The sequence below is a fragment of the Puma concolor genome, chromosome C1, assembly GCF_028749965.1.
Source record: "Puma concolor isolate L17-30 chromosome C1, mPumCon1.1.hap2, whole genome shotgun sequence".
NCBI classification, from domain to species: domain Eukaryota; kingdom Metazoa; phylum Chordata; class Mammalia; order Carnivora; family Felidae; genus Puma; species Puma concolor.
Window position 1 is genome coordinate 8,647,213 of NC_141674.1, and position 19,305 is coordinate 8,666,517.

At 46.1% G+C, this 19,305-nt stretch overlaps 1 protein-coding gene across 2 annotated transcripts in view; it reads left to right on the plus strand.

The window, feature by feature from the left end:
* CLCN6 (Cl-/H+ antiporter 6) overlaps positions 1 to 19,305 on the plus strand; it is a 32,777-nt gene that overhangs the window by 1,594 nt on the left and 11,878 nt on the right. For both annotated transcript variants that reach the window (XR_015254474.1, XM_086715687.1), the window contains exons 3-13: positions 5,623 to 5,688; positions 6,045 to 6,110; positions 8,306 to 8,372; positions 10,956 to 11,062; positions 11,639 to 11,765; positions 12,558 to 12,625; positions 14,015 to 14,073; positions 14,886 to 15,018; positions 15,603 to 15,716; positions 16,042 to 16,208; positions 16,749 to 16,875. Coding sequence is in view for 1 of the 2 variants with exons in the window: in XM_086715687.1 (XP_086571813.1) it covers positions 5,623 to 5,688; positions 6,045 to 6,110; positions 8,306 to 8,372; positions 10,956 to 11,062; positions 11,639 to 11,765; positions 12,558 to 12,625; positions 14,015 to 14,073; positions 14,886 to 15,018; positions 15,603 to 15,716; positions 16,042 to 16,208; positions 16,749 to 16,875 (1,101 nt within the window). In the remaining variant the exon portion in view is untranslated. The remainder of the gene's footprint in view (positions 1 to 5,622; positions 5,689 to 6,044; positions 6,111 to 8,305; positions 8,373 to 10,955; positions 11,063 to 11,638; positions 11,766 to 12,557; positions 12,626 to 14,014; positions 14,074 to 14,885; positions 15,019 to 15,602; positions 15,717 to 16,041; positions 16,209 to 16,748; positions 16,876 to 19,305) is intronic.

Consider the following 19,305-nt stretch of genomic DNA (forward strand, 5'->3'; position numbering starts at 1 on the left):
TATAGTCCTTGTTTCAACTATGGGATTTTTAGTGTGTGTGTGTGTGTGTGTGTGTGTGTGTGTGTGTGTGTGTGTGTGTGTGTTTAGTAAGGCCAGTGCTGCTGGAGTAAAACCAAACAAATACACCTCTTTATCATTTAATCCGTTTACGATAATGTGTCTGTGATTTTTGAAATAACAAAAACAAGCCTTGGTTGTGATGGAGAATTCTTAAACTGTTTACGAAAAGAAGCTAGAGAAAAACCCATAACCCTGTTCATTAAAAGATGACCATTAACCTGACTGAATGTCCTTTTCCATGTTCCCATTCCTGCTTTTTTTAAGTTACAAGTGTGATTTTTACTACATGTACTATTTTAACATGTTTTTCCCCAACTTGAAAACAACTTTCGTATTGCTAAGTACTTTCCTACAGTATCTTTTTAAATAGACAAATATTTTTTATTATGCCACAATTATTTAATTTGATTTTTTCATAGGATGAACTATATAGTCTTGACTATCCTTTCTTGTTCATTTTTAATCGCTTCCTTAAGCAATTCTAAGAAGTGTAATTAATCATGTATGTATAACGCTTTTTTAAAAATGTCACATGGGGCACCTGGGTGGCTCAGTCGGTTAAGTGTCCGGCTTCGGCTCAGGTCATGATCTCACGATTTGTGAGTTCGAGCCCTGAGTCAGGCTCTGTGCTGACAGCTCAGAGCCTGGAGTCTGCTTCAGATTCTGTGTCTCCCTTGCTCTCTGCCCCTCCCCCGCTCATGCGCGCTCTCTCTCTCTCTCTCTCTCTCTCTCTCTCTCTCTCTCTCTCAAAAATAAATAAACATTAAAAAAAAATTTTTTTTTAAATGTCACATAGACTAAAAGTTCAATATTTTAGGGCACTAACAGACTAGTTTTCTTTTTAACATTTTATCTTTTGCTGTAGAATTTAGTACAGCTAATAGGATTTATTAGTATAACATGGAATTTCAAAAAACCTTTCGTTATAGAGGATTTCAAACATAGAGAAAAATGGACAGGATAGTATATTGAAATCCCTTGTACTCATCATACAGTTTCAGCATTCAACTCCTGCCCAACCTTGTTTCATCTGCCTCCCATCCTCTTCCCCTTCCCTTATTATTTCGGAGAAAATTCTACCCATCACGTTATTTCACCCGTAAATAATTCAACATGCATCTGTAGAGGATAAGGTTTTTTTGTTTTTTTTTTTTTAAATGTTTATTTATTTTTGAGAGAGAGGGAGAGAGGTGCAGAGTATGAGCGGGGAGGAGCAGAGAGAAAGGGAGACACAGAACCCGAAGCAGGCTCCAGGCTCCGAGCTGTCAGCACAGAGCCCAACACGGGGTTCAAACTAACAAACTGTGAGAACATGACCTGAGCCAAAGTAGGACATTTAACCTACTGAGCCACTCAGGCGCCCCAGGGAATTTTTTTTAGCAAAACAGGATACCATGTTCATACCTAAGAATTTAACAATAATGCCTTGATATTAAGTGTCCAGTGTTCAAATTTCTCAGTTGTCTGATAAATGTCATATAATTTTTTAATAGTTTGTTTGAACCCAGTTCCAAATAAGGTGCTCACATTGCATTTGTTTGATTATCTTTTAAGGTTTTTTTAAGCTTTTTTTTTTTTTTTAAGTAATCTCTACTCCTAGTGTGGGGCTCAAACTTGCAACCCCAAGGTCAAGAGTCACAAGCCCACCAGGTGCCCTCCTTCTAAATTTTTTTTAATCTGTAGGTCTCTCCTTCATCTTTTTCTTCCCTTGCAGTTGACAGAATAATTTTAGGACTCTGGCATTTGCCAGTTGCACACCGTGGTATATGCTACACTGACGGGAATGCTTTTCATGAATCAAAATAAAAAAGCACAGTATCTACTGTGCACACATCTACTGATGTGTTTTCCCATATTTCTAAAATATTTGTGTCCGTGCACACTGTTGAGAGGTTTGCAACAATTAGTATAAGAAGCCCCATAGTGTGCTGTCACCTTACATTCCCTCACTGAGCCCAGTGATGTTACCCTGAATGTGTGACCATGACTGGAACTTTCTGGCAGCTTTCATCTACCCCCTGGAACTCACCATGGTTTCTCTGCTCCATTGATCCTGCTGTTCCCCAGCCTCCTCCTCTCCTTTTACTAAATTGCACTTACGTTTGTAATGCATTTACTTTCACCTGATATGCATATTTATGTAAATGTTATGGGTTAATGTTCTTTCATGTGAGTCATTAATATTTCTCAATTAACTATCTTCAAGGATGAGCTTCTTGAGAACATTTGCCTTGCATAAGAGCAAATTTAGCTGGACGCTTAATCAGAAAAGTCTGCTCAGATTTTATTAGGGATCAACTAGAAAACCCTCCTTTTGAAATTCTAAAATGTGCTCCTTCTCATTCCTGCCTCACTAAGAGTTCATTACACCTACTTGACTAATTTCTTTGTAAGTTGGGGGTCTTACAAGATGTTAGGATTGCTGTTTTGACATCCTGTCTCGTGCTGGATGGTTCATCTGTGGGATGAGTCTGTTAACAGACAGTGATGTTTCATGCTGGTCACAGACCCTCTATTGCTGTTCTGAATTAGGGAAAGGCACCCCTCAGAGCAGAGGATTTAGAATAAAAGGCCTCTCCCTTTGGGCCACAGCAGCTCCTCTAGCTCAAGACCCATTGAAAGTGCTTCTTGTTGGTGGAACGTGGGCTGCCTTTCAGCCCCACTTGCCCTCTTCCCCCGCTCCCCCCACCGTGGCTGTATACCATTTTGCTCATAACCTTGGGCAGCAGGACACCTATACATATTTTATTTAAAAAAAACAAAAAAAAAAGTTGAGGCGCCTGGGTGGCTTAGTCAGTTAAGCATCCGACTTCAGCTCAGGCCATGATCTCATGGTTCGTGAGTTCGAGCCCCACATCGGGCTCTCTGCTGTCAGCACAGAGCCCGCTTCAGATCCTCTGTCCCCCTCTCTCTATGCCCTCCCCTGTTCACGTGCACACGTGTACTATCTCTCTCTCTCTCTCTCTCTCAAAAATGTAAACATTAACATTTATTTTAAGTTGTTAGCCCCCCACCCCCGACCCAAGAGCAGAATACAGCAGAAATAAAAGGAAGTTCATTGTCACAAAAGAGAAGTAAACGATATCTCGTTTTAATGAATAAATTATCTAGTCCATTGGTACATACTTAACAAAGTGTCAAACTCAATCTTAAAAAAAGAAAAGATCGATGTCCTGGTGTTAGAATTGTTTTCAAAATGTCCCTTTTAACAGTTTTATTGAACTTATAACTCACAGTCTATACAGTTTATCCATCTAAAGTATATGATGGAGTGGTTTTTGTAGTATATTCACCGAATTGTGCCACCATCACCAAATCACTTTTAGAACATTTTCGTCACCCCAACAGGGAACCCTGTACCCATTATTGGTCACTGCTCACTCCCCTTGACCTTGACCCTAACCCTAAACAACCACTAGTCTACTTTCTGTCTCTAGAGATTTACCTGTTCTGGACATCTTAAAAACCTCTTAAATGTTTATGAAGCCGTAGCATTATTAAACAAACCATCAAGCATATAATGGGCTGCCAATTTCTCTATGTGTTTGGTATGAAGGACATTCGTATTTTTCAACATTTTTTCCCTGTTTGTTCCTGGAATGTGATATCACCTTAACGTTTGTTTTTTTTTTTTTAATGTACATATATATTTATATGTATGTACATAAAACACATATAAATATGTATGTATTACGCGCACATACTCTATATCCCACCCCTTGCACAGTAAAAAAATCTACATATAACTTTTTGACTCTCCAAAACTTTCTACTAATAGTCTACTGTTGGCCTTACTGATAACATAAAGTCAGTTAACGCATAATTTGTATGTAACGTGTATCATATGCTGTATTCTTAGAATAGAGTAAGTTAGAGAAAAGAAAACGTTAAGAAAAAAGAGAAAATACATTTACAGTACTGTACTGTATTTTTTGAAAAAAATCCGTGTACAAGTGTACTTGCTCAGTGCAAATCAGTGTTACATGGTCAACTGTATTACACGTATAGTATGTTATACATATGTAATCACTAAATACATATCCTCATCATTCACAGATGAGTCCATTTCCTGGCAGAAGTATTTTTTTACCGACTGCGGAATTCTGTTTTGTAATCAGAAAAAAAAACGTCTTTTTTAAATATAAAAAGTACATGTGAGAATTTCAAACAACACCCAGATGTGAACAGCCACCTCAGAGATATGCATGGTTAACAGTTTTCCCAGGGGTGCTTGGGTGGCTCAGTCGGTTAAGCAGCCAGCTTGATTTCAGCTTAGGTCATGATCTCACAGTTCATGCGTTCAAGCCCCACATCAGGCTCTGTGCTGACAGTGTGGAGTTTGCTTGGGAGTCTGTCTCCCTCTCTCTCTACCCCTTTCTGCCTCTCTCTCTCTCTCTCTCTCAAAAAATAAATAAGCTTTAAAAAAAATTTTTTTAAAGTTTTCCCAGGTGTCTGGCATTATCTGCTGACATTCAAATAATCTTAATTTTGTGTCATCAAAACAGGATCATATTATATATTTCATTTTGCATCTGGCTCTGTTTGTGTACTTTGCATTTTCTTTTACTTAATAATTTCTATACGTTTTCCACATCCGTCTGTGGAGACCTATCATAATTATGGTTATGTAGTCTTCCATATTTGGATGTTTGATCATCGATTTACTAAGTTGCCTGTCGATGCCCCAGGACTCTTTTAAAAAAGGGATTTGGACTTTGGGGATACATATGGATGGAATAAATTGTCACGTGTCACACCTGTGTTTGGCTGACTGCTGACTCTTGTCGTGGGAGTGTGGCTACCGGGCCAGCGTCCAGCTTGTTCGCCAGCCTATGTGTAGGTAGCAACAGGTTTAGGAAGGAGAGAACACACAACACATCATTTCCTTTGTTGCCAGACTGCTGCTTCTCTTACAAAACATAGAAGAAATAAAATTAGTTCCTTTGAGTTGTTTCTCAAGATGTCTCTGGCACACACACAGATTTGTTGCAGAATAGCCGTGTTGCAGAATAGCTCAGTTTAAGGAACACTGCTGTCGATGCAGTTTTAGGAGCTGTGCTGAATCTGTGCCTCTTCCCAGCATAAACTGAAAGTTGCTTTTTAAAATACCTTCCACGTTGGTTCGTCTCGTGACTAACCTCTTTCTCATGGAAGCTGACTACTGAAGAGACTTGTAATTAACTGATTCTCTAAATGAATTTGGTTCTGGTTAGTTGATGTAGTGGGATAAGTTGGGTAACACTGATAGCCAGAGGTCTTTTCATGTTTCGCAGAAGCAGGATGTTTAAAGGTAGGTAATCGAACGCTTTTCCCGCAGCAGGAGTCTGTAGCCGTGCTGCTGGAACGTTCGTGCACGTCCAGCACCAATTCTGATGTGACAGATCAAAGGTCTGAGATGCTGCACTTCTAACCAGCTCGCCCCCCCCCCCCCCCCCCCCCGGTGCTACAGGCCCACTGTCTTACCCGTCCACACTTGGAGTAGCAGGAACCTAGAGCTTTATTTTCCAGGTTTCGGTAATTGTTCCTGTCTTGTGACTTTTTTTACTCCCGTTTGTCTTTCAGAGTTTGGATTATGATCGCTGTATCAATGACCCTTACCTGGAAGTTTTGGAGACCATGGACAATAAGGTGAATCCCTTATTGATTCCTTGGGACTGGAGAGATCTCACAGTAGCTTCTTTTTCCCATCTAAATGCCCCTGTGAATAGCCTTACTCCCGTGGCTTTTAGCCCCTTTTGTGAGATATCTGCATTTACTCCTGAAACCTTCACCCTGTCAACCACAGTACCCACAGCCAGTGTACCTGGCCCAGCCTCTTACAGTATATCCTTCTGGCCTTGTAAAGCACCTGCTATAGCAGACGCCATTACCGTGCTTGCTGTCCCTGTGGAATCTAGCCTGACCCTGATGGCCAAGATGTGTTCCTTCCTTGCTGCCAACAAAGCCGTATAATGAACTGAGCTTGTCTTTCTCTGTGTGAACAGAAAGGTCGCAGGTATGAGGCGGTGAAGTGGATGATGGTGTTTGCCATTGGAGTCTGCACTGGGCTGGTGAGCAGGCGGGGGCGTGGGGACGTGGCGGGCCAGAGGGGTGGCAGAGGTCAGAGGGCAAGTCATTTGTCATGATAACAGAGACCACCTTTTCTGTTTTTCTCCCCCGCCCCCAAATAATCATCCTGACACCGTTTTCATGTCTTGTTTTTCTCTTTATGAAAGTGAACCAGACATCACTGGTACTCTTTAAAGCACTCAAAGGCTTGGTTAGGACCAAGCTGTCGTAACATGGCATTGTCCCGTCAGGTAGACATAGTGGGGAGAGTACAGAGTGGAATCTGAGGTCACTCTGTAGGGAAAAAGCAAAGTAGTGGAACAAAACCGACCGTCATACCCTTTCCTTTAGTATGGCGTGCCCATAAGCAGGACACCGTAGACCTCGGTGAATTTATTGTCCTGGGCTGCTTCCCTGCACGTGGCTTGTTTTATCTAGAAGGTAGAGCTGGTGGCTGTGGGTGGAGGAACACGCCTGAATACACTGGGGCCTGGGGTCGGCTTGCTCGTACGTGAATCACAGACCAGAAAAGATTATGAAACACTGCCAAACTTGAGTAGTAGCACAAGGCCTGGAATCCTAACTGCTGACCTAACCACACTTAAAGCTGGGGAAGAGAAACTGGAAAAGTCAGCAGACAGTCAAAATGAGATGTCAGATACGATTTGCCATCAGTACAGTGTTAGAATAGGCAGTCTTCCTCCATCAGGGCTGCTATAATAAAAACACCGACTTGCAGGGACTTAAACGACAGGTGTTTATATCTCACGGTCCTGGAAGCCAGGAAGTTCAAGATCAGTGGTACCAACAGATCTGTGTCCTGGGCTTCCTGGCTCCTGGCTGTGTCCTCACAGGGCAGAAGGGGGCAAGAGCTCTGTGGGGTCTTTTATAAGGCTACTAACCTTATTCACGAGGGCTCCATGCTCAGGACTTACTTAAACCACCCAAAAGGCCCCATCTCCTAAGGTCGTCACAATGGGGGTTAGAATTTCACCAGATGAATTTGGGGGGGAGGGGGGATGCAAACGTTCAGTCCAGGACTGGGGTTATAAGTATTCCTAAGCAGCAGCCTGTTTATGTCTCTGGAATGACTACAAGTCTCACCTTGACTCTGTATGATATACCCATAAAATGCAAACGTGTTTAATGTAACGTAGCCACAAAGGCTATGACCAATTTTTATTTTCCTGGCGCTTGTCAAATTTTTACTGTAGTAAATTCAGAGGCCAAGGACCATCTTACTAGTTAAGACAGACAGCACTCAGAAGGCCTCTTTAGTGACATTCTGATGGATGCCGATGTGGGGGGAACTTCGGTTGACCGAATTGTTTTACTGAAATTTTAGAGTGTCTACTTTGTTGTGTGTGTTTCTGGTTGCAAATTTCCCGGCAATAAGCATCTACATGTTTAGTCTTTCTGCTACTTTCATATCAAGCTCCTTTGAGCTGCCATTTATCGGTACCAGCAACTATACCGCGTACCTTCGTGTTATTGGAAGGCAGACTTGCCTTTATAGCCTAGCAACCAGCTCTTGTTACTGCTTGGCTCTCTTATCCTTAGATCTGTCACGGTATCTGCTGCAGTACTTGAAAGCCTCCAGGCATTGGCTTGAGGGAAGGCCAGAGTCAAAGGCATGAAGCCTTTGATCCTGAATCCACCAAATCATAAACCTTTCCTGAAGTTCTCCTTTAAGCCCCGAGCCGAGACTTGGGGCGTAACATGGACTGGTTGGTGGAGCTTTTCCATACACACCTGAGTAAACGTTGTTTTTCAAAGTTACATCCTAAGCTATATACTTAGCTAAGCATCACTGAAGATATTACTGGAATTCTTCATCTGAGACTGCCTTTGGAACATGCTGAGCAGTCCAGGATTCTGGATATTACTGTAGTCACAGGATGGCCTTCCTCGGTTTCACGTCTTTTCCGGCATCCTTTTCCCTCTTTGTTTTACTCTCCTTCTCTCGGCAGAGCTATGCCCCCATCCTTTGTTCTTTGGAGAGGCGGTGGGGCCAGGCTGGCAGGGAATCTCCTGGAGAGTCAGAGTCCCTAACAGGAAACCTGTTTCCGCATTGCCTGTTGGTAACGCGGGTGCAAAGCGCCAACCAGGAAAGGCCAGGGGGTCATCCCAGCATTTGAGCAAAGTACCTGCGCCCCGGTGGGGAAAAGCTGTGTGACGGTTTGCTTGCTCTTCACAGGTGGGTCTCTTTGTGGACTTTTTCGTGCGCCTCTTCAGCCAGCTCAAGTTCGGAGTGGTTCAGACCTGTATCCTTTTCCCGGTTCTTGGCATTCCCAGATGTCAGCAGTCTCTGACTTTGCTCTCTTACCTAAGAACAGTAAACAGGGTCTGTTGAAGAGTTTTTATTAGCCATTCAGCTTAAGTTTTTTAATGATCATTGAAGGACACAGGAGGAAGAATTTGATAGAGACTCGTGTTCAGGTTGGTAAGACACAGATCCCACAAGATGCCTGCTCTTCCCAATCATCTATAAATTCAGTGTGTTCCAGTCACAATTCCAGTAGAGTTTTCGAGGAACTGGAAAATTCTCTTCCTAAATTTGTTGGAAAGAGTAAAGGGCCGAAGGTGGTCGAGACAGTTTTGAACAAGCAGGGGGAACTTGTCCTACTCAACGTGAAGGCTTGCGTAATTTAAGATATAGTAACTGAAACCATGTCATATTGGTGCAGGAATTCCCAGTTAGGCCAACGGAAGGTAACAGAAGCAGAAATTAGCTTGCACATGTAGAGAAGTGTGGTGAATGACAGAGTTAATGTTGTAAGTCTGTGAGGAAGAGATAGATAATTTAACAAAAGATGCTGGGACACTGGTTATCCATCTGGAAAAATATAGATTCCTACTTTGCACTGTAAATTAATTCTAGATGGATTGAAGATGTAAATAAGCAAAACAAAACTTGAAGAGACCACGTGATGTCAAGAGTAGGGAATAATTTCTTAAAACTCCAGGAGGCGCAGAGTGAAAGGGAAAAAGATCAATAAACTTGACCACAGCAAAGTAAGTTTGCTTTTCTTTCTTTTTTTAAAAAAAAATTTTTAACGTTTATTTCGTTTGGAGAGACAGAGTGCAAGCAGGGGAGGGGCAGAAGGAGAGGGAGACACAGAATCAGAAGCAGGCTCCAGGCTCTGAGCTGTCAGCACAGAGCCCGCCACAGGGCTCAAACTCACAAACCGTGAGATCATGACCTGAGCCGAAGTCAGATGCTTAACCGACTGAGCCACCCAAGCACCCGAGTTTGTTTTTCATGCAAACAAAAAACCTCAAACCACAAGAATAAAACACCATAAACAAAATGAAAAACGAGTCCACAGCCTAGGAGAGGTGGTTCACCATACATTTAAGAGGCAAGTAATTCGTATCTGGAACATAGGAAGAGCTGCAACTCGGTAAGGAAAAAGCCTAATAGAAAAATGAGCAAAGGAGCAAACAGGCAATTCTCAGAAGAGGAAAATTGAATGGTCAGTAAATAAACCTGGGTCCCCCTCACCACTACCCAGGGAAATGCCAGCCAAATAGACAGCAACTCCTGAATCCCTCTTTTTCCTGTGGACCTTGGACCTGGGACACGTACGTACCCGTTCATTACAGCTTTGTGATTGCAGAAAAGTGAAACCACACCAGGTGGGAGAATGGAAACATTGTGCCACTACAATGGTACCATGGTACAGTGGTTCGTATGGTGTGATTTTATGCAGAATTTACAATGAATGAACCAGCGCTGTATATATCAACATGACTAATTCTCAAAAACTTGATGTTGAAGAAGAGAAAAGAGGAAATTGTAGAGTGTGTATGAAGTGCAATCCCATTATTTTAGTTTTAGAAACATACACTACGGTACGGCTACGTATAAAAACACAGAAAGACACACAATAATTTCAGGTTAGTGGTTTCTCTGAGGGGAGAGAGGGAGGGAAACAAAGGATTTTTTTTTAATGGTATCTAATATTTTAATTAAAATAACCTGGAGCAAATTCAGGATTTGTTAAAGGATGGGGGGGGGGGGGGAAGGGTGTTTGTTACTTTTTATAAAGTGAAGTATTGATGTGAAATGTTGGGGTCCGGGAGTGAATGGTCAAGAAAGATTCCTGCGACGTTTTCGGTGCAAAAAAAGGTGGTCTTATTAAAGCACAGGGACAGGAGCCATGGGCAGAAAGAGCTGCCCCAGGATTGTGAGGAGTGAGTGATTATATACTTTTAAGTTGGGAGGGGGTCAAGGATAGTGTTAAGTCTTTAAGGAATTTGGAAGCAAGGTTTCCAGGGCCTTGAGAGGCTAGCTGCTGTTAAGATAAAGTTATTTACCATTGTCTAGTAAAATCTTTGTCGTGGAACCCTTCAGATGTGTTATCAGTGGGCCGTATGTTTGAAGGATGATTGCTAACATAAACCTTGGGTTGGGAGTTGAGATAAAAGAAGTTTCCAAAGGGATTTTCGTATGTTAAAGAAGACGGAGGATCCCGGAGGTCGAGCAAATGTCAAACTAAAGTTGCCCTTTGCCAGGAGCATTAAGGGTCAGACATTTGAGCTCCTGAAGGGCAATCACTGTACCACCTCAAGTATTTGTCGATGGGCTGCAAGTTGTAAGGTTGAGTTTTTCTACATTCCTTTTGCCTTTGTTCTCCCCATCACTATTTCATAATTTAAAAATGGCCCCTAATGTAGAAGACATCTCAGGCAGTTTCCTTTTTTTTAAGTTTATGTATGGAGAACAGGAAGATGCACAGGAAACAGCCACTATGTCTTAGAGGAAGGGACACCGCACCATTTCAGGTGATGGTGGGAACGCCTTTGACTGGCGGAGCATGTTTTCCTTAACCCTGGTTCTGTAGCGGTGGAGGAATGCAGCCAGAAAGGGTGCCTTGCCCTGTCCCTCCTCGAGCTCTTGGGTTTCAACTTGACCTTTGTCTTCCTGGCAAGCCTTCTCGTCCTGATTGAGGTGAGGTGGTGTGGGTGTTGCCTTTTTGCTAATGAAGTTTCGGATTCTTTCGTGTCCACTGCTAGAAATGCCGGGAAGCTGAATCAGACTTAGAAATGTAAGTTCCGGCAGAAAGTGGCCCCTCCTACACTTAAGAGTTGTTTCTGAAAGTAAAGGTTTCAGCCTCTGGTGAGATTACAGAGGAAAAGTCCAGATTAGGAGGGTGGTTCTCAACCGTGGCAGCACATTAGAGTCACCTGGGGGACTTTAAAAAATGACTTTAAACTAACTTTAAAAATGGCACATACCCAGCTCAAATGAATGAGATCGGAGTCTCTGGAAGGGGAATGTCTGCTTTGGCAGGTGCAAGTTTCCCAGGTGATGCTGACTCACCGGAACCTGTTAGGAATGCAGCTGTTTCGGTTTCCCCTCAGACCTGCTGAGTCAGAAACTCAGGGTGGGGCCCACGGGGTGATGCTGATGCGAATGAAGGGCAGCCCCACCCCCACCCCCCACACCTTGGTAGTGAGGCTGTTGCCAGTAAGCCATAGGACCAATGGATTTTGAGTTTATGGGTGTCCTACTCTCCCCCATCAGCCAGTGGCAGCAGGTTCTGGAATACCCGAAATCAAGTGCTACCTGAACGGTGTGAAGGTGCCCGGAATTGTCCGTCTCCGAACCCTGCTCTGCAAAGTCTTTGGAGTGCTGTTCAGTGTGGCTGGAGGTAAGGAAGCTCTTTCTGACTTTTATCCTGCCAAGTATTCAGGGGGTGAAGACAACAAGAAGCATCATGTACGTAAATTAAGTCGATCTGGATTTGAAGGGCCTGCCCTCAGACCCCTGCACTGTTTCTTGGTAAGTCATTGTTTTAAATGTAGACACGTTAGGAAGTTACCAGAGATATGTGACAAACACATTTAGTTTTGGAGTAGTGTGACCATCTAGTTGGTCCATGGAGTTGGCTTTTAGCAAAGTCAGCAAGCTTTTTGTGTAAACAACCAGACAGTAAATATTTTAGGCTTTATGGGCCAAGAGGCAAAAGGGGAGATATTATGTAGGTACTTAAACCTCTATAACCATTTGAAATAGATCCATATAAGGATGTAAAGACCAGGGGCACCTGGCTGGCTCAGTCGGTGGAGTGCATAACTCTTGACCTCGGGGTTGTGAGTTCGAGCCCCACGTTGGGTGTAGAGATTGCTTAAAAATAAAATCTTTAAGGAAAAAAAAAAGAAGGTAAAAACCATTTTTAGCTCCCAGGCTGTAGAAACAGACATTGAATCTATCTTGGCCCACAGACTATAGTTTTCTGACACCTCCATTTAAAGAGTATTTTCTCTTATTTGATGGGAATTTGACTCTCTTACAAAGTCATATAATCATCTCTGTTGTACGGCTGTCTTACAAAGTCATATAATCATCTCTGTTGTACGGCAGAGTCTACATAGCAGAGGTCTCCTAACCAAGCGGGGTGTCTGTGCTGACTGGTGGTCTCCCCTTTTCCACCTGTTCCCAGGGCTCTTTGTGGGGAAGGAAGGCCCCATGATCCACAGTGGAGCAGTGGTGGGAGCTGGCCTGCCTCAGGTAAGAGTTGATGGGCTGGGACAATACATCCCTCACAGCGGGCCCCTGGGCAGGGGCACGTCTATGGTTGAGTTGATAACCAGTTCGTCGGGAGCACCTAACGTGGCTTTGGAACCAGATGTCAGTTTGGGTTGAGGTGGAAACTGTCCTGTCATCCAGGAGAGTGGGTAACTGGTACCTTGAGGTTTTAACAAGGCCCTGCTGAGTGCCCGGAGCAGCCATGGGACATTCTGTTCGAATGAAAGTCACCTGGTGCGCCCACAGCCATTGCCGAGCACCTGCACGTCCAGGGGCTTGATGGGTCATCTACATGCTGCCAAACCCGAAGAGGCTGGAGGCATTGACCGAGGCGGTCTCAGGCCCAGGTCTGTTCCGACCCCCTTTGGGGTAGCACAGGAAAGGTAGCAGCCGCTGTCTGCTGAGTGCCCTCTGGGCCAGACTCTCCATATACCGACTTCTTTCTTCTTTCAAGCCGCCTCAAGGGTTTGGTTGGCCTCAGTCATCCCCATTCGCATTTGAGGAAACTGAGCAGCCGGCTCGGGACGCCAGAGCTCCCGCTTCTCACGGTTTTTCTGGATTCCCCAGCTGCCAGTTGGAGAAGTCTGTGTTTCCTTGTAGACAGCCCTCGTGCTCTGAGGGAAGAGTCGCTGTGGCTGTGGGTTGTCCAAGCCCATCTTCTGGTCTCTCTCTTGCTACTGCGTCATCTCCTTCACATCAAGTGCTCATCCTGGCCTCCCAGGAGTGAGCGGAGACGGGGGTGGGGGGGAAGGCCAGGTGAGGGCCGGGCGGCAGCAGCCTGAGAATTTGCTGGACACATTGGAGGATGGCTCTCCCGGCCCCTTTCTTCCTGACCTCCCCTGAGCAGAGCCTACTTCATCTTCTGCAGCTTTCAGATCCTCCTTTTGCTCAGCAGTTTTCCCTTTTGCTTTGCTTTGTTTCTTTTTTTTTTTTTTAAGATTTATTTATCTTGAGAGAGAGAACATGAGAACACGTGCACACATATGTGTGTGCGCACGTGAGTGGGAGAGGGGCAGAGAGAGAATCCCGTGCTGTCAGCGCGGAGCACATCGTAGAGCTCAATCCCATAACCCTGAGCCGAAATTGAAATCAATAGTCGGACGCTTAACTGAGCCATCCAGGCACCCCTCCTCTTCTCTTCCTTCCTGACTTGTTGACTGTGCACTAAATGCGATTTCCAAAGATCCTAGAAATATGGGGGCAGGAAAAGAAGTTCTTTCCAAAAATGATGCCTTTCCCCCCCCCCCCATGTTGTTCTTCTGGACTTCTCCTTCTTGTAACACATCTGGCTGGGTGTGCTCAAGCAAAGGGACTTTCCAGGACCTCGGTCCCTGTGGGCCCCCCCTCTGACTTTGTTTTCCTTTCCTCTAGTTTCAGAGCATCTCCTTACGGAAGATCCAGTTTAACTTTCCCTATTTCCGAAGTGACAGGTATGAAAACCCAACCCACTTCATTTCCTGCTGCTCAGACCCCTACAGTCACTGAAGCTGGCTTGTGGTCTGCCTGGCCAGGCAGGCTGTGTTCGGAACCCAACCATCAGAGAAGGAGGGGGGGGCTTTGAGTGTTTCTGAGAATACGCACTAGGGCCATGCTGGCATCATGGCTTCTATTTTATCATGACCTAAGGCCTAGAACCATCTCAGGCAATGAAGAAGACAGCCCAGTATCGAATACATGACCAAGAAAGTCCATAGGCGTATTGTCGAGAGCGTGTTTTATGTTCCTAAATGTCATACTTGGCCAGCTGCCTCTGTGGGTTGCAAGGTGCTCTTCCTGGTACTTTTTCGCCCCGTGGGATTTGTGTGTGTTACTGACCTGCACGCCTTGCTGGGCCCTTGCAATCAGGGGCCCAGGTTCAGAGCTGTCCATCTTCTCGTATTGGGAGTCACTGTTACCGCTCCTCTGCATGTAAACAGCGCTTTGACATTTTTCACTGGTGCTGAGGCTTGCTGGAAGAAAGATCTGGTGAGAACGTGGCTCAGCAGTGACCGACAAAAGTCTGCACTCAGTCCGTGTTCAGAGCAGACTGACGTCAGGGAGCCCCTCCGACTCAGGAGTGTGTTTGGCTCTTAGGTAAACCGTATTTGCTGCTCAGTCGGCCTCACCAGACACCTGCCCGTCATGAGCCCTGACTGTTTGCGCGTCACAAGACATTGGTGGACCAGGAAGTAAAAACTGCCTTCTGCGGCCTGAGGACTCTTTTTTTTGGGGGTAAACCACCTGTCTGTCTTCTCTCCCCCAGAGACAAGCGGGACTTTGTATCAGCGGGGGCAGCTGCTGGAGTTGCTGCAGCTTTCGGGGCTCCCATCGGGGGGACCCTGTTCAGTCTGGAGGAGGGCTCATCCTTTTGGAACCAGGGGCTCACGTGGAAAGTGGTAAGGAGGACTTTGAGTGAAAACCTTTTCCTAAACCTAAAACCGCTCCCGCCCCCGAATTAAACTAGACATCTCTTACTTGGTGTGTTTACCTGTCATTTGGTTGAGACCAGGACGGGTGACTGTATCAGAAAGTCCTTTGCTCTAGCCCCTTAACCTCCAAACTCTGGACTTTTCTGTACTTTTCCTGTTAATGCCTCCATCCTCAAATCAAACTGCCCTTGTCCTCTGTTGATGAGCCGTCTGGCGTGACAATGGGAGACCGGCTGAGGTCAGAGGCAGGCAGTGGCAGAGCTTGGACTTGAACCCTACTAGCGTCCTACCTCAGACTACTGTGTTCCTCCTCTCGTATTTGCTGTTCCTTTTAGGGCACAATATCCAGTCCATAATAGGCGCTAAATAAACGGACTCTCCCAATAGGCTGTTGAACGCATACTTCTTACGGCCTGATTTCACACTTTCTCACGTTTGAGGTGTGCCCACGGCGGGTTTCTGTGCAGGGCAGTAGGTTTCCTGAGGCCGCGTCCAGCAGAAAGTAGGACTTGTCACTACTGAATGTTCTCGTGCGTCCCCTTTTCTCCTAGCTCTTTTGTTCCATGTCCGCCACCTTCACCCTCAACTTCTTTCGTTCTGGGATTCAGTTTGGGAGTTGGGGTTCCTTCCAGCTCCCTGGATTGCTGAACTTTGGCGAGTTTAAGGTAGGTTTTATCCTTTCTTCCATAGTTGTTGGTTTTTGTTTTTGTTTTTGTTTTTGTTTTTGTTTTTACTTGACCTATGAAAATCGCTCTTAAGTACCAGAGAGAAGTGGTCAGAAGGGCAGGTATGGCTTCCGGTGGGGCATCTCTGCCCTGTTAGTCTCGTGTGTGTGCTCAGTGCTTGGCGTGGGTGGGCTTCCAGCACCGCACTGGCTCTTGTAGAAAGAAAGCAGCCTTGCCTCTTACTTCTTTCTTCTCTGCTTCTATCCCTCCCTGTTCTCACGGGCACTATGGTTTTTCTCTCTCCCTCCCTTGCCCCTTCTCTCAGTGCTCTGACTCTGATAAAAAATGTCATCTCTGGACAGCTATGGATTTGGGTTTCTTCGTCGTGATGGGGGTCATTGGGGGCCTCCTGGGAGCCACATTCAACTGTCTGAACAAGAGGCTTGCAAAGTACCGTATGCGAAACGTGCACCCGAAACCTAAGCTCGTCAGGTACCTGTGCAGTCGCCTCCCCAGCCTGCCGTGGCTCCCTGAGCTTCCTGTGGACCGGGCCACCTCTCCCTAGGAGGGCGAGCGTGTGAACTGACCCCCCTTCCCGTGCCAGCTTTGATTTCATGTCTCAGACAGAAAACACAGACGGGGTCGTAGATCTCCTCTATTTGTCAGACAGGCCAAAAGGCTGAGTCTGAGCTTAACTTACATCAGAGTTGCTGGTTGAGTCCCAGCCGTTAGGACACGTGACAGAGTCCAAAGGCTCTCACCCCGGGACCTAAAATGGAGGGCCATTTTGTTCCTCTGAGAGAGATGATGTGGATGTCGCAGCCCGTGTTACTGGCTACCCACTGTTTACATACGCCTTGCTGGGATGCAGTGAGTCGCTGACAAATTCTGCACAGATGCTGACTGACTAGAGGCTGCCGGGCGTGCTCTTTGGGGAAGTGATGGTTGGGGGTAGACAGGGTTGTGGCTTTTTAGTTCCCAGGACTGGGGTGTGTTTTTATCTTGTAATAACAGCTGTGCTTTGCTTCCTAGAGTCTTAGAGAGCCTCTTGGTGTCCTTGGTAACCACTGTGGTGGTGTTCATGGCCTCGATGGTGTTAGGAGAATGCCGACAGATGTCTTCTTCGAGTCAAATCGGTAATGACTCATTCCAGCTCCAGGTAACCCCTGTGCACCTGCTACCTTTGTCCTCTACCCACAAAAAAAAAAAAAAAAAAAAGAAGAAGAATCCAGAAATGTATGACCTGCCTCTGCTTAGGGCTAGTAGATACGTTGGGTTCATTGCTCTGCGCCTGTGTCAGATTGCTCAGAGATCGAGGAATCTGTAGTGGCCTTTCTACTGAAGCAAGAATGTGCACGCTCTGTCCTTTTCACTTTGGTGAAGAGTCATGGACGTCCTAGAGGGGAAGTCTTCTCTCTCTCCAGCCCCCCGGCCCCCCTTTCTATTGATCCATTTTAACTGGAGACCAGCTCAGGAAGCTGATCATCCCTTCTTCATCAGGCCCCAGTTTCCTCTTCTAACTCTTCACCCCTGAAAGGTGCCCACCAGCCTCACCATGATTGTGAGAATCACCCCTAAGATGGGGAGAAAGGAATGTCTGTTTTGGGGTGATCAGTCATCTGGCTCTCCTGGCATCTTCTGGTTCTTACTGGGTTTAGGTCATTTACTGGCATATGTTCTTTTTCCGTCTCTCTTCCTCTCTCTTTTTAGGAGTATTTAGTATTTTCTAGAACCTTTCCCTGAAAGAGCAGGGTCATTGAGGGAAGCATTAGAGCTTTGTCCCGCAAGTTTTTGGTCCAACCTGTTGGGTTTAGAGAGCCGCATCTGGTCAGCCAGATGCAAGGTTCTGGCCTCTAGGTTAGGGGCTCAGGAGTGTTCACTAAGTCCCCTGTCTTCTTGTTGCCCCTGAGTAGCCACTAAGCTCCCTCAAGGCCTCGGTAGGGACGTTGTCTTGGATGACTGTCCTTTTGGTGTCCCCAGGAGCATCCACAAATAGCACGTGTTAGATCAGGTGTCAGCAAACTATGGCCCACGGGCCAGAGCTGGCCTTTGGCAACTGCTTGTTTTTGTGTAGCCCCCGAGCCAAGAACAGTGTTTGCATTTTTAAAGGCCGTTAAGGAAAAGAAGAATGTGCAACAGAGACTGTCTATGGCCCGCAAAGCCTAAAAGATTTGTTATGTGGCTCATTATAGAAAAAGTTTGCCAGCCACTATCGCTAGTCAGTCCTGAGGCGATCTCATCACCAGCCCAGCATTTTCCAAATGTGTTTAGTGGAATGTTGACATATGTGATTCGGGAACAGACAGAAAAGAATTCTGCAGTCTGACAGGTTAACCAGAATTAAACAGGTTGCTCTAATACGGGACTTCCTAGGGCCTTTAAGATTCCAGGAAGTGTGACAGACGTTTGGAACATTTATTGGGTGCCAGGGATCCCACTAAGCACTTCACGTGCGTGACTCCATCGAATCCTTACCACTGCCGTGTTGGCACCCCATTTTACAGGTGGGAAGACAGACAAAGTGAGGTCTTGACCGTGATCTCTCAGTAGCATATAACATGAGGTCGGCATTATTCCCATTGCATAGGTGAGGCAGCTGAAGCTTCACAGAATGAAATGCCTCTCCCACAGGGCTGGCGAGGGGCTGGGTTAGAGGCCAGTCCTTCTGCATATGGAGCCTGTGCTCTGCCTTCAGCAGGTTCTCTGATCTCCAACAAGTGCTGTGCTGCATCTCGGTGCACTCGACCGCAGGACTCTTTCCTGGGAGCCCTCGGGACTGGGGTTCCTCTAGACATAGTCTGGGAAACACTACACCTGTTGGTCATTCCGCGGTCACACACACATTTCTCCCTTGGCAGCTCCTCCCTGCCAGGTTCCTCCAGTAGGGGGCACTGACCTGCTTCCTGCGGCCCTCATCCAGCTGTATCGCCCAGGCAGGCTCACCTGGCAGGACTTTGCAAACCCATCACCTCACAGGAGGGCATCTCTAGAATGTCCTCAATAGAACTGAATCCAGGCAAGATCCATTCCTCGTAATGAACTTTGTAGTAACAGTGTATCCGTACACACAGTGTTAAGTACCCGACCTGTACCGTTGTGCGCCAGAAGCTAAAACACAAGGACTGTCCTACCCCAAATGCCCTTGTCCTCCGATGAGTCGGGCCGGTACCAGGATGTCCTCTTCCCACACAAAATGGCGGAGAGAACAAGAGGTCTGAATCGTGGAGAAATCACCTCTCTTCCCAGTTGGGGTTTTGTTCAGCCAGACGGGCCTGGGAGGGAGAGACAGCCAGGAGCAGAGCATCTCCTCCAGGCCTCGTGTGGAACTGGCTTTTCTCCTGCAGAAAATGCAGGGGGGAGGCTTTTTCCGTTTGGATCCGAAGTCGGGGCATTGGGTCAGGCAGGAACCTGGCCTGTCCTCCACCATTACCTGTCACCTCCCAGCAACTCATCTGTCACCCACCTCCTCTTCCCACAGCCCACGGGGCTCTGGGGTCAGGCTTCTGGCAGTGTCACCTACTAAATTAGCACCAGGAGAGGAAGCAGAGGCAGATCCATGGCCAATTTCATTGTAGTAACGCAGGAGCCC